The 14,789-nt window shown below is 48.0% G+C and overlaps 1 protein-coding gene across 1 annotated transcript in view; it reads left to right on the top strand.

The window, feature by feature from the left end:
• The window catches only part of GFRA4 (GDNF family receptor alpha 4), a 99,618-nt gene that overhangs the window by 68,782 nt on the left and 16,047 nt on the right, over nt 1-14,789 (top strand). The window contains exons 3-4 of the mRNA XM_067533583.1: nt 3,445-3,525; nt 7,779-8,124. Coding sequence (XP_067389684.1) covers nt 3,445-3,525; nt 7,779-8,124 — 427 coding nt within the window. The remainder of the gene's footprint in view (nt 1-3,444; nt 3,526-7,778; nt 8,125-14,789) is intronic.

Here is a 14,789-nt window from a genome sequence, read left to right as displayed (position 1 = left end):
CTGAATACTAGAGGGACAAGGCGGCTGAGGAAATATCTTTTATGGGACCAACTTCTGTGGGTGAGAGAGGCAATCACGACGCCCTTGAATGAACTTGCACAGGAAAATTATAAAAGGACAAAAACCACCCTATCCTCTGTGGGTGAAAACTTTTCGCAAAGCCATCACTCTGGGTCTGACCTGTCAGTTCTCATCCTCAAAGGAAACTGCACAACACTTTCAGAAGATGAGCCTGGGCGTTTAAATTCATAACTCCACTAGATACTAAAAATCATGGGCTGGATAGAGACGCCGGATTTATGGCTTATTACAGCAATCTGTACCCCACTAACTCCTTCTTTTCGTCCTATGAGGGCAGAGGTGTTAATGGACCGTTCTACCTTGAATGGTCCCTTAGAATATGTGCTAACTACTCCTGCTACGCAATCTGTTCCACCTTGCGTTTAGCTGTGACGCTGGGACTACCTTTGCCAGACCTGACGAAGAGCTGTGTGCCTCAAAAGCACCGATAAAAGATACAGCCACACCCCCCCCCTGTCTCTCTAATATCCTGGGACCAACACAGCTCCAACGACACTGAATACAAATCTGAACATTGGCATTCTGCTGTCCTGTCGGGACTGACTGGAGGAACAGGGTTTGTACAAGGACACGGTCGTATCTTGGGTCAGAATCAGCATCTCATGAGGCAAACAGCACTCTCTGTCTCAAATCAAGTGCCTGGGCTAGGAAATCCTGAGATGTCTCTTCTGGCTCTTGAGAGCCGCAGGCAAAATTCGGTTGCATCTTTTTCCTGGTAATAGGACCAGATGTACCTCGGTTTTGGCAGGCTCAGATTAGCTTTTCCTCCAAGTAGCCTCAGCCCTGGGCAAACTGCCCTAATCACAGCTTCCATGCTCTCTGCTTCAGTGTACCCCTTTCGAATCCCACTGTCATTTGCAGTCTCAGGACCCGAGCCTACAAGGTGCCGAGTGTTGTGCTGTGAAGTCACTGGCTCAGAGGGCTCAGTAGTTTGCGGGATTGGGCCCTCTTTTTGGTGGCTTGTTGGTTGAGTTCATCGTCAATGAAATCCCCATAGCAGCACGCTCCCGGGGCTGTTGTGGAGGAATACATAACTTGGGGTCTGAGCTTCCATTAGTTATTGTTGTTTTTATTGCCATAGAATGTAGGAGCCCCAGTCATGGGCCAGGGCCCCATTGTGCTAGGTGCTGTACAAACGCAGAACAAAAAGACGGTCCCTGCCCCAAGTAGCTTCCAATCTACTCATAAGATAAGAGGCCACAGATGGATATAGACTGATGAGGGGAGTACAAGGAAACAATACCGTTATCATGACAGGCTGTAGTCTCTGCACAGCAGCAGCGTAACCCGTTGTCCAGTTTTTTGGTAGGCTCTTCATGGCAAAGGAGAGTTTTGAGAAGGGATTTGAAGGAGCACAGTGGAGGTGGCTTTGCGACTGCGTATGGAGAGCTCTTTCCAAATGTGAGGGGCAGCATGGGAGAAAACACAAAGGGGCTTGTTTGAAAACGTAACAGGTGGGCGATGGGCCAAGTGGGGGCGATTGTCCACAGCTCAGCAGTGACCGAGTGAGGCTAAGGAGGGGGGAATGGACTGTGAAGGGCCTGGGAAGTGAAGCCGAGCAGCATGTGTTGGGTACAATAGACAAAGAGGGAGCCAGTGGAGGGATGCAAAGAGAGGGGTGGTATGGTCAGAATAATGGGCTAGGGAAATGATCTTTGTAGCAGCCGTCTGACTGGATATGGACGCTGTTTTAGCTTCTGCGGATGACCTTTGACCAAGAGCAGAACAGGTATACAGGAAAGCCTCCGCTCTGAGCTTCCTGCATGGACAAACTAAAGTTTTGGGGTGTGCAGAGCGGGGAGGTTACTTAAGCAGACCCAGTGTTCTAACTGTGTTAAGAAATGCAGCTGGTCTCCCATCACTGGTTGAAAGCCGGCAGGTCACGGCCCCCAGACACCCTTTCTTTTATGCAGGGTGTGTTGTGGATCTATTCTCTGATGAAAATGGTCCAGACAACGGAGGAAGGAAGCCAGTTTGGCCCACGCACCTTGGAGTGGAGAGCTGCACGGAGGGGCGTTGGCAGAGGTGGTGAGCCAGGGCTGTAATAGCAGGAGAACTGCAGGACAGGATTCAGCTGCTGTGGGGGGAGCCCAGCTCTGCTATTACAGCCCTGGCTCACCACTTCTGTCCATGCCCCTCCATGCAGCTCTCCACTCCACGGTACGGCACCCGCTGGAAAAGCAGCAAGTGATGTAAATCAGGATTTGGCTAGGTTCTGCTTCCCACTGCACATGACCTGGCTTAACTCGGTGCCCTGAGCCCCTTATTTCCTCTGAGCGGCAGATTCACTCGCACGCCCACTAACCTTTGTTTTCTCTACTTTCATTTCCTTTGGGGCACATTTTTCTAATAATATTTACATATTTAAAAGAGCCTAAATGCCTAATTGACTGAAAAAGGAAGCCAATCTGAAACTGACTTGCAGAGGCTTGTCTTTCATACATACATACCCAGCAGGCCAGAAAAGCTTCCCAGAAGCCTTCATGAAAATCAGTGGTGGAAGCATATGCCTCAGGAATTTACACAGCGTAGTATTTACTCAACATCTACAGAGCAAGTCTGTGTTTAGGCACTTCAGTGTTTGGGGACGCGATACACGATGCCATGTGATGTCATCAGAACATAAAAATTGCTCCACTGCAGCGCATGAATTATCCCCTATAAAGTCAATGTCAGTGCCAGGTAATTCAAAGGAAGCTGTAAACTTGCCTTGTAATATGCCCGTGGTAATTTCATAGTGCTGTGCATCATAGGGGAAATTTCTTCCTGACCCCAGCTGGTGATCAGCATATGCCCTGAAGCATGAGGTCTGATAGCCCTTTTATCCCAGCTAGTGAAGCTGAGGCAGCTGATCTTATCCATATAAATGTCTAATCCCACCAGTGTTTGTGGTTTTTAAAACTTACTAAGCTCTTTGGCTCGATAATACCTGTGATATCAGTCAGTAGGATGGCGCATTATAGTCCTGGGAGTTGATAAACAGAGAACTCTGACTGAATAAAATGAGCTTTCCAGCATCCTTAACCCATACCGGGAGGCTGATGCTGGGCCTGCATGTCATTAGCTATATGCTCAGCTAGAGAATGCAGCCCCCCATTGGGAGGAGATGCGGTGCTAATAAATATGGAGGGTACGGCAATAAAGCAGCACAGACCTAGGGATGGCCGTCTGAAAAGCAGCAAGTTGGGAAATGGACTTGCTATAAGAATATGCATCAGGGAGATCCTGTACTTCAGACTCTGGCTTTTCCTCTGAGACAGCTTCCTGTGGTGGGTGGGGAGTTGGGGACAGTCCTACCACTAATCTCAGAAGCCAGAGCAACCTTCCTGGCCTCTGGTTCCACTTCTCTTCCTTTCACTGCAGGTATGAATGTGTTGGAGAGTTCTCCCTACGAGCCGTTTGTCAGGGGCTTTGACTACGTCCGGCTGGCGTCCATCACTGCAGGTACGTGTGCAGCAGAGTGCTCTCGTGCTTCTGGGCCCAAAGCAGCCGGGCCCACAATCCAGACCTGGGAGGGACAGAAGGACACTGAGAGCCCTCGCTCTGCCCCACCGCTGTCTGTCTCCCGGCACGGCTCCCTCTCGCATGGTCTGTGCCTCTGAGACTCCCACAGTTGAGCTGGAGAACACCATGACTCTGGGAGGAGGTCTTCTGCTAGAAGAAGTTCTCCAGCCAGAAGAACCCTGCTCTCCAGACGCTCATCCCCTTCAGGGCAGAGACGGCTGGCTGGATTTTTAAAAGAGATCAGCACCCATTGGTCCCATTTTGGGGCTTAAATGGAAGCAGACCTCTTGGGTAAATCTGGCCCCATACCTGCCTGTCTGTGCAATGGGGTCCAGATATTGATCGGGGCGGTCAGGCACTTACTGTAGCATGAACAGTTAATATTGTCGATGGTGCTAATTGAGACTCTGGTGCCGCAAACACTTACGCACGTGCTTAACTTTGTGTAGGTGAATACCCTCATTGACTCCACTGGGGCTACTCACGTGTGAGAAGTGAAGCGTAGGGGGAAGCATTTGCAGGACTGGATCCTTATTCAGTAGTTTGCCAGTTCCATGATGAGTCCTATGGGGCTCTCTCCCGTACATGTAGACTCTGTATACTGGGACTTTTATGCATGGTTAATTCCTTGCCATTTTTTGGAAAGTGGGATGAAACTGGTTAGGTAGCAAAGAAAACAGACCCAGCGCAGTAGGTCTGTGCACCAGTCATGAAGGATTCAGAACCCAAATTTGCATCAAAGAAGTACTGAAAAACCTGTCTCGGTTTTTACATTTTTACTTGTATTACCGCATGCTGATACCATTAGTCATAGCATAGTATCTGCCTCTCACTATGTATCTGTGCTTCACTGATCACAGCAGAGCCCTGATCTATACTGGGACCTCAGCACTACTGCCAAACTACTACTAAGATGCAAAGAAACATGTAAAGGAAGCACATATATAATACCTCAAGGCGAAGTCATATCATCAGATATTTTTAACCAGCTTTTACATAAATAATGTATTATGGCCATTAAAAAATATACCAGTGGAATTACATCTACCTACTCTAATTGTAATAGCGATTTAAAAAGTGGGTCCTACATTGTTCTGTGGGTGGAGGAGAAAGCTAGCATATTCAAAATGAGACGTAGATTGCAAGAATAATAAAGCCATTTCTACTATCTATTTTCTATACCCCAACCTGTAGTGAGTGGAAAATGGCATAACAAGACTAATCTCTGGGTATTTTAAACATGTCTATGCCATAGTAATATGTACAGCAGAAGTTGCATCCCTTAAAAAAAAAAAATTAAAAATCCCATCATTATAATTCAGAGTTAAATTTCTTATTCAAATTAAACATTTCAGCTAACATCAGGGATATTCCATAGCTTCAGAGAGGGCAAAATATCACAGTCAATTGTTCTCTGAGGTCATCTTGAAATTCACAGCAAGATTGAAAGTGTCCTCGTCAATATTTTTCAAATGCGAGTGGCTGGTTTCGGTGACTCACCAAAGCTATTTTTTGTCTTGAAGTTGCAGCCTAAATTTAGCAAGAGTCTTGGCTTCTTCCTCTATAAAATCTTCTCTCATCAACATAAAGTCCCTCCAGCTTTGAGTCTCAAGTTGGCAGAGATGGAAAAGTTTGTCTTCAAATTCTTTTTCTTTGTCGCCAGAAGGAATCTGACTTTATCTCTTTTATCAGATAAAGAGATTAGTGAAGTCTCAGATGAATCACCTGACCAGTCCTAGCAGGGATTCTCCTGTGTAAAAGGGATCATCTTCCAGGCCTGAATCAAATAGTTTAACAGCAAAATAAGAAGGAGGTGGATATTCTTTCCCCCTCATTAATCCCTAATATCCGCAGATAATGTGATTTTTATCTGGTTTCCAAGGTATCGCCTTTCCTTTCTAAGACAGTGTTATTCCCAAGTAACCATAGTATTAGTTTTTTAAGCATTCTCCTTAATGGCTTTGTGCAGGTGTTGACCTTCCTTGCTGGAGAAACTGCGCCGCTTTGTGCGCTCGTCTAGCCAGATTGCTAATCACTGAGACATCCCTGTGCTTGAGATTCTGCTCTTGCTGGCGCTGGTGGACATCAAGGGTGATTTTGCTGAGGCCACTAGCATTACACCCTTTAGAAGTGAGTGGAGATAGGCCCATTGAGTCTGCATTTCCTGGTAGAGAAGTTGCCGAGGTTTGAAAGGCATCAAATTTGCTCCAACTTTTCTCCCACTGATTGAACTCATGCTGGGGAATATTCTTCTTATTTATTATTTCTGTTGCCATAGCGCCTAGGAGCCCCAGTCAGTTACCTGCTCTTTGCAAAGATGGTGCCACCTGTCCACCAAATCCTCTGTCTGCCGTTGTCTGAAAACATCCTGCATTGACTTGCTTTTGAACGTTGGCTCCTTCGGACGTTCCCCAACCACCTGGCTGCAGCTCCTGGACAGTTACATTCGTGTCACAGTCATAGCCCTCAAGCAGCCTCAGTGGCGGTAGTTTGGTCCCGCGGGTGAAAGTCGGAAGCGGCCTCGAAACACAGTTTCCATGTGGGAAGCTAGGCTTACACGCAGCCACTCCGTCAGAGCGCCTTGTGCTGCTGCTCGTTGTCTGCAGATCTCACTGAGGCCTCAGAACGGTTCGCTTCCCAGGGGAGATGACGAAAATCACCACCGAGTTTGGCTCTGGTCGCCTGGGATGCGTGGCTATAACACCTGAAATCAGGGTGGCCTCAGGTTGTGACCCCTCCGAGAGCCAGCCACTTTCTCGGACCTGGGCCACTGCCGCTTGCATGGCCGAACTAGTGTGATTAGCGCCGAGCCAGGAAGAGCTGGGGCTTTTGTTAAGGCCATCCCTGAAATAGGGGGCAGTCCTGGGGGGGGAAATCCAGGCAAAACTCCCATTGACTTTAATGGGGTGAGATTCCACCCAGCTGGAGCTGCCCTTTGGGAAAATGATCATGCCTGTGTTCTAGCGTGACCAGGTAGCAAGTGTGAAAAATCAGGACAGAGGTGGGGGGTAAGTGTCCCTGTAAAATCAGGACATCTGGTCACCCTACCCTATTCAGCCGCACAATGCACTGTGACAGGCCTACCTCTGAATGTAGAGGTTTGCCACATCCCTGGCCAGCCCTGGGAGACCTACCCGGCCCCAGGGACTCAGCCCACCCTTCGGAAGTGCTGGCTTGCCCCGATGCAGCTTTTGCACTGGTCTCTAGCTGCAGTAGGTGCAGTATGCCAGCCTGATTCAGCCCCAAAGTCCAAGGAAAGTGCAGGAAATCCAGTTCCTTGTGAAGAACTCCTCTGCGCCCTGCCGCACGCTCTTCCTCAGATAACTGCCCTGGGTATCATCCAACATCCAGTGACATTAATGGGCGTCTTCAGTGCCCCTAGGCTCAGGCCCCCCGCAGGCCCTAGTCTCCCTCACGGCATTCCTGGCAGGTGCAGAGTTAATTGACGCTTATAAAGCACTTGGACACGTTCCCTCGAAAGGCCCCACAGAGCGTCAAGTGTCAGGATGAATAAATAATCTGAAGGAGGCCACTTTTTGATCCATTTTTCACAGTATTTGCAGACTGCCTTCATTTGTCCTTTTAGAGGGTGGCTCGGTGCACAGCTAGGGCCAGGACGCCTGGGTTCCCCTCCGTCCTCTGCCAGCCACTGATTCACTGTGTGACTTGTTTCCTCTCCCTGTTGCCTTGGTGTCCTCCTCTCTCATCTGGGGGGCAGGGAAGGGGGGAGCTGTGCAGGAGAGTTGCGAGGCTCACTTCATGTTTGCAAAACGCTTTAAGATCCCAGAACGGGGCAAAGTTTTAGGCACGTGGGGTCCTGGGGGAGCAAAGTGTTTCCCGAGCCATCTTGGGCACTACATATGTGATTCTGCAGAAGCAGGGCGTGTGTATGTAGCCCTGAAATGTTACACCAGCCGGCTGAGCGGGCAAGGCCAGGAAAGGTACTTCCAGCAGGAGCCGGGGGGAGCTGGTACAGGATAGGCGGAGGAGGCGGGAATCTGGCACTGGCAGGTCAGGGACGAACAAGCTAGTTTTCGAATGGCCTCATCAGGACTTAATGATTAACCCCAGGGTGAATCCCAGCCCTTCTTGCTGGGGGGCAGCCCCGCTGACCTCTGAGGGCTGGTGGCCCCTCGCATGCTGGTGTGGCCGTGGCCAAAGCTAAGCTTTGTTGGCGTCTCCCGGTCATGCAGGTTCCGAGAACGAGGTGACGCAGGTGAATCGCTGCCTGGACGCCGCCAAGGCCTGCAACGTGGACGAGATGTGCCAGCGGCTGCGGACGGAGTACGTCTCCTTCTGCATCCGGCGCCTGGCCCGGGCCGACGCCTGCAACCGCTCCAAATGCCACAAGGCCTTGCGCAAGTTCTTCGACCGCGTGCCCCCCGAGTACACGCACGAGCTGCTCTTCTGCCCCTGCGACGACACGGCCTGCGCCGAGCGCCGCCGACAGACCATCGTCCCTGCCTGCTCCTACGAGGCAAAGGAGAAGCCCAACTGCCTGACCCCGCTGGACTCCTGCCGGGAGAACTACGTCTGCAGGTAACGCTCCCGCAACACAGCAGGGCCCGGTCAGCCCCAGCCCGGGGAGGGCCTGATCCAACCCGCTGCAGCCTGCGGGGAGTCCTTCCATTGACTCCACTGTGACCTTGGAGCAGATCCTAAAGTGAGACCCTGCGCTTCAGTGGCTAACGCGTGGTGTGGTCTTGGGGCAAATCTCTTGGTTTGCCCCCCCTTGTGCCTCAGGTATTGCAGCTGGGGGTAAAACTAATGTATCTAATGGCATCTTTTGTTCCAAGGGTCCCAAAGCAATTTGAGCTTTGTTACTACTCAGGGGTAAACTGAGGCACAAAGAGGTCAAGCACTTGCCTGAGGCCATGCAGTGAATCAAGGAGCCGTGCCCAGCCCTGCTGACTGCTAGCCCTGTGTCTAACCACTAGGAATCACTGCTTCTCTGAGTAGGAAAACAGGAAGTAGGAGCCTCACTGGAAACCAGATGATGAGTTGCCGTGAGTGACCCAGGGAGTAATGGGGGGCGGGGGGTGCATGTAATACCCATCACTAGCAAATGGGGTGGGGGGGACCCTCTGGAACTGGCAGGCTGCAGGGCTACTCAGCTGCTTGCATGTATCTTCCGCCCCTCCTTTAATCGTAGCCGCACTGGCAAGGGAGACAGCCCCTGGATCTTACTACGAGTTGCAGAAAATGGCCCTTGACCAAAACGTCCGTGGCAGGTTTGGACCGTGTCTCAAGGCGTCTGTTTATGGTCACCTGCTGGGAGAAGTCGGAGCGCTGCCTGTTGGTGTCCTTGCTGATATGAAGAATGGGAAACCACTGGCTGAGGCTGGGCGGGGGTGTTTGCGTATGTCAGAGAAAGGGAAGGAGAGAGAGAAGTGACTGAGTTTTCCTGGGCCAAAAGTAATGTGTGGGGGGAGGGCAGTGTTGCTGGTTGGTTGGTTTTGGTCCCTTTTTCTTTTCTCTGCAGAAACCCTTATTGAAATGCACAAAACTTCACAGCTACTCAGGGAAAAGTTAGGCTGGAGTGTCCCTGACGCCTGGGGTGTGCCAGGCTTTGCCCAGCTGCCTTCTTTAGAGGAGATTGAATACTGCTCCAGGATGCCTCCCGCAGCTCCGTGGTGGAGTGGCTGCTGTGTGTGTGTCTCTGTGGGCGTGTCTACGCTGCCACCCCAGGGCACGGTGGAAGCTTGAGGAGACATACCTGAGCTAGCCTGGGTAGCGGTAGCAATGAAGCTGCAGCAGGGTGGGTTTCAGCACCAATCAGCTGCCCAAGTCATTACTGAGGGTTCTGTGCACGCTTGAACCGCTGGTGTTGAAGCCTGTACTGCTGCAGCTTTCCTGTTCCGGGCGTGGTGCGGCATTGCCACACTTCCTTCTATGCTGCCGCGGGCAGAGTTTGGCCAGCAGCCACTGCTCTCACGACCACTCTACAATTGTCTTGTCATCCCCTTTTGGGTCGGGACCCCCAGTTTGAGCAGCGCTGCTGTATGAACACACCTGCCAAATTTGCTATTTATGGCACGATCAACCCCCGGAACGTGTGATTTCACCGCGCTTTAAGTAGACCCCCTACCTATGAGGCAGGGGAAACCTGCCTGCCTGCCTGAGCCCAGATGGAAGGATACGCTTGTGTGGCGCTTTGCAGCTAGGGTGTTAAATGATCGCTGCTCTCTTGTGTTTTATATCAATGGTGTTAGAATCTAAGCAAAAAAAAAACAACCTGTCCCATGTCTCCAAAGAGAGCAGGGGTGACCCAGCAGGCTCAGACCTTGGGGTGGAGTTCTGGGAGAGGCTGGGAATGTGCGGCTTTATTCAGCTGCATCACAAAGAAAACTGGGGCGTGGGGAATGACTCCCACTGACAAATACTCTGGGTAAACCAATTAACTCTATAATGACCAGCTTATTACAGTTTATATCTTCTTTGGCTCTGTGATACAGCTCCTATAGCAGAGACCTCGTACACATGGCTGATCGTGGTGTAGACTGGGAGAACACTGGCCTACCAGCCTACTTACATCAGAGCTGGGAATAGTGTCCGGGACTTTTTGGCTTCCAATCCCATGCACAGACCACTAGGCAATGCTGCCTTTCTCTTCTTTTGGGGGGAAAATACCAAAGAAACCCACTACAATAGCATTTAGCTTCAGAAGGGGGAACTACACAAAAATTTGGAAGCCAGTTAAATTAAAATTAAAAGGAATAAAGAAAGAGTAAAATGCCTGCAAGCTGCAAGGAAACTTTTTAAAAACACGATAATGGAGGCTCAAACTAAATGTATAGCCCAAATCACACAAAACAGTGAGCCACCATGGCTAAACAACAGAGTAAAAGAGGCAGTTAGAGGCAAAAAGCCATCCTTTAAGAATTGGAAGTCAACTCCTACTGAGGAAAATAGAAAGGACCATAAACTCTGGCAAGTTTATGCACTTAGAACGGAAGAATCCCATGCACAGCTACAGACTGGGGACCAACGAGCTAGGCAGCAATTCTGCAGAAAAGGACCTGGTGGTAACAGTGGACAAGAAGCTGGATATGAGTCAGCAGTGTGCCCTGGTTGCCAAGACGGCTAATGGCATATTGGGCTGCATTAGTAGGAGCATTGCCAGCAGATGGAGGGAAGTGATTATTACCCTCTATTCAGCATTGGTGAGGCCACATTTGGAGTATTGTGTCCAGTTTTGGGCCCCCCCACTACAAAAAAGGATGTGGACAAGTTGGAGAGAGTCCAGTGGAGGGCAACAAAAATGATGAGGGGGCTGGAGCACAAGACTTATGAGGAGAGGCTGAGGGAACTAGACTTGTTTAGCCTGCAGAAGAGAAGAGTGAGGGGGGATTTGATAGCAGCCTTTAACTACCTGAAAGGGGGTTCCAGGGAGGATGGAGCTAGGCTGTTCTCAGTGGTGGCAGATGACAGAACAAGGAGCAACGGTCTCAAGTTGCAGTAGGGGAGGTCCAGGTTGGATATTAGGACAAACTTTTTCACAAGGAGGGTGGTGAAGCCCTGGAATGGGTTACCTAGGGAGATGGTGGAATCTCCATGTTTAGAGGTTTTTAAGCTGTGGCTTGACAAAGCCCTGGCTGGGATGATTTAGCTGAGGTTAGTCCTGTTTTGAGCAGCGGGTGGGACTAGATGACCTCCTGAGGTCCCTTCCAACTCTGTGATTCTAGGATTCTAAGTTAAGTGTAAAAGTATAATTAGGTAGGCCAAAAAAGAATTTGAAAAGCAACGAGAAAAAGACACAAAAAATAACCACAAAAAATTTTTAAGTACATCAGAAGCAGGAAACCTGCTAAATAACCAGTGGGGCCGCTGGACGATCGAGGTGCTCAAGGAGCACTCAAGGAAGAGAAGGCTGTTGCGGAGAAGCTAAATGAATTCTTTAAATCCGTCTTCGCTGTAGCGCAGAGGTCTCCAAATTGGGGAGGATGGGCACGGAGGGCTGTTGGGGGGGGAGAGGGCGCGGCAGGGCCTGGTCCAGCCCCAGCTAAGGGGTGAGAGGTGGGGATATAGACAGGGATGGAGGGGCATGGGGTAAAACGTTTGGGGCCCACTGCTGTACAGGATATGAGGGAGAGTCCCACACCTGAGCCAGTCTTTCTAAGTAACAAATCTGAGGGACTGTCCCAGGCTGAGGTGTCAGTAGAGGAGGTTTTGGAACAAACTGATAAATTAAACAGTAATAAGTCACCAGTGCTGGACTGAGATTCACTTTCTCAGCAGAAGGGTCTAACAAATCTTTATTTAAGGCCAAACACTCAGTAGGTAGTAATCAATTACTCACCAGTGGGAAGCTCATTGGAACAATCTCATCACATTTACCTCCAGCATTGGACAATTTAATTTCAATCTCCCTTTGTTATACAAACTTATTTATAACTTTTTGTTATCTTTTGTTATGTATTAGTCTCTCATTTCCAGATTAACTGTCCTCCCCCATCAGTACAGGTTTAGTATTAGTTCAAACTGGTTTTTTTTTTTAGCTTTTCAGTTACTTTATCTTTTCTTGTTCTCAAAAACATGATTATGCTGCAATTTCTTACACATAGGCAGTTCTACTTATGCTCATGCTGTTAAACATTGTTAGCTCAGACTTTTAAAATCCATAGCAGACTCCTGTCAGGCCTAAATACTCCTTCACTCCCAACACTACCCACTGTGAAGCCATAGCATCGTTTCTAAGGTTTCATCAAAGCCTGTGTTTCATATACATCTCCTCTTTTTCCCAGCCGCCAAACCAAGCTCCTAACCTTCCAAATCGATGCAATTAACATCACAACTAGTTTGACTTCCAGAATTACAAAGCTTATTGGTATCATACGTATCCAATGATTTTCCCCAGTATTGTATACTGACTCCCACCATGGGGCATTTCCCAGGTATCTAGGTCACTCTGAATATTTTGACTCTCCTGTCTAAAGGGCAACAAACATTCTGGATTCTGCTCATTAAGACCTGCCCATTTAAATGCAATGGTGGCTTGACATGGCTTAGCTGTACCACGGAGTCTATGGCAGCACCAGTCATAGGGGCATAGCAGATATATTGTGTATCTCATGCTGGGGACCTGGAAAAATTGCCTTGTCCCCTATTCGGGTAAACTTTCTGGGATCTAAGCAGGACACGGGCGAGTCATAGTGATATATTTGTATCCAATACGGGAAGTGTCCGACCTAAGAGGTTACACAATATTTGCCTTCTCCAGCTTTTGCAACCTTGGCTTGTCCCTGTCCCCATTGCCTCAGCTGTACTGTGCGTTTCTGGATTTGTGACAGCGTGAGAACCCACATGCCGGTGATGCACTCTGCAGTACATCACAATGACATAACCAGGTACCTCAGCCGTGAAGAGTGATGCAAAGAATTCATTTAGTTTCTCCGCAATGGCCTTATCTTCCTTGAGTGCTCTTTTAGCATCTTGATCGTCCAGTGGCCCCACAGGTTATTTAGCAGGCTTCCTGCTTCTGATGTACTTACAAAATTTTGTGCTGTTACTTTTTGAGTCTTTGGCTAGCTGTTCTTCAAATTCTTTTTTGGCCTTCCTAATTATATTTTTTTCACTTGTCTAAGTTGATGCTCCTTTCTATTTTCCTCAATAGAATTTACGTCCACTTTTTAAAGGATGCCTTTTGCCTCTAACTGCTTCTTTTACTTTGTTGTTTAGCCACGGTGTCACTTTTTTGGTCCTCTTACTGTATTTTTAAATTTGGGGGTATATATTTAAACTTTCCAGAAGTTTAGCCACCCTTCAAGGGGATTCTGGCTCGTGAGGGTGTCCACCTCCTTCAGAGGACCCCCACCATGTCTGGCCAGATATTTATCTACATATCTCCCCAACTACTCCATTGTGCCGTAAAAACATCTTAAATCCCTCAATATCCTTAGGTCACGGTCCCTGGGATATTGGCTGTTAGCCCAATTTGCAAACTGGCTGGCTCGCCAGAATGTTGGATTGAGATTCACATACTTAGCAGATGGATTTAATAAATCTTTATTAAGACAAAGCTCTCAGCAAGTAGTGATCAGTTACTCACAAGTGGGGAAACTCATCAGAACAATCTCATCACAGTTGCCTCCAGAACCGGACAAAAAAACTTCAACCTCCCTTTATTACGCACACTTATTTATAACTTTTTTGTTATAATTTCTTATGTATATGTATTAGCCTCTCATTTCCATATTAACTTTCCTCCCCCATCAGTACAGGTTTAGTACTAGTTCAAACTGATCTTTTCTAACTTTTTAGTTACTTTATCTTCTCTTGTTCTCACAAACAGGATTACTCCACAACTTCTTACACATGCGCAACACTAAACATGAGTGCTCTACAATTTCTTACACATATACAGTTCTATTTATGCGTACATTGTTAAATGTTATCAGAACAGACTCGTAAAATCCACAGCAGGCTTCTTTCAGGCCTAAATATGTGTTTGCCCCCAACAACCAGGACCAGATGATATTCACCAAAGAGTTCTGAAGGAACTCAGCTATGAAATTGCAGAACTATAACTGTTGTAAGTAACTTATCATTTAAATCAGCCTTTGTACCAGATGACTGGAGGATAGCTAAAGTAACAGTGATTTTTAATAAAGGTTCCAAAGATGATCCTGACAGTTACAGGCCAGTAAGCCTAATTTCAGTTCTTGGAAAATTGATTGAAATGATAGTAAAGAACAGAATTATCAGATACATAGATGAACATGATTTCTTGGGGGAAGAGTCAACACGTCTTTTGTAAAGGGAAATCATGCCTCACGAATCTATTATAATTCTTTGAGGAGGTAAAAAATCATATGGATGAGGGTGATCCAGTTGATATACTGTACTTGGACTTTCAGAAAGCCTTTGACAAAGTCCCGCACCAAAGGGCAGTTAAGCAAATTAAGAGGGCTACGAAGGAAGGTCTTCTCCTGGATCAATAACTGGTTAAAAGGTAGAAAACAAAGGGTAGGAGTAAAATGGTCAGTGTTCACAGGGAAGAGGTGTAAACAGTGCGGCTCCCCAATGATCTGTACTAGGACCAGTGCTGTTCAATATATTCATAAATGCTCTGGAAAAAAGGGTAAACGGTGAGTTGACAAAGTTTGCAGATGATATAAAATTACTGATGATAGTTAAGTCTACAGCTGATTGTGAAGAGTTTCAAAGGGATCTTACAAAACTGGGTGACTGGGCAACAAAATGAC

The sequence above is a fragment of the Emydura macquarii genome, unplaced genomic scaffold (assembly GCF_026122565.2).
Source record: "Emydura macquarii macquarii isolate MOO-44397 ecotype Brisbane River unplaced genomic scaffold, CSIRO-AGI_Emac_v2 contig_3345, whole genome shotgun sequence".
Classification (NCBI taxonomy): domain Eukaryota; kingdom Metazoa; phylum Chordata; order Testudines; family Chelidae; genus Emydura; species Emydura macquarii.
This window is presented reverse-complemented; position numbering and strand designations above follow the sequence as displayed.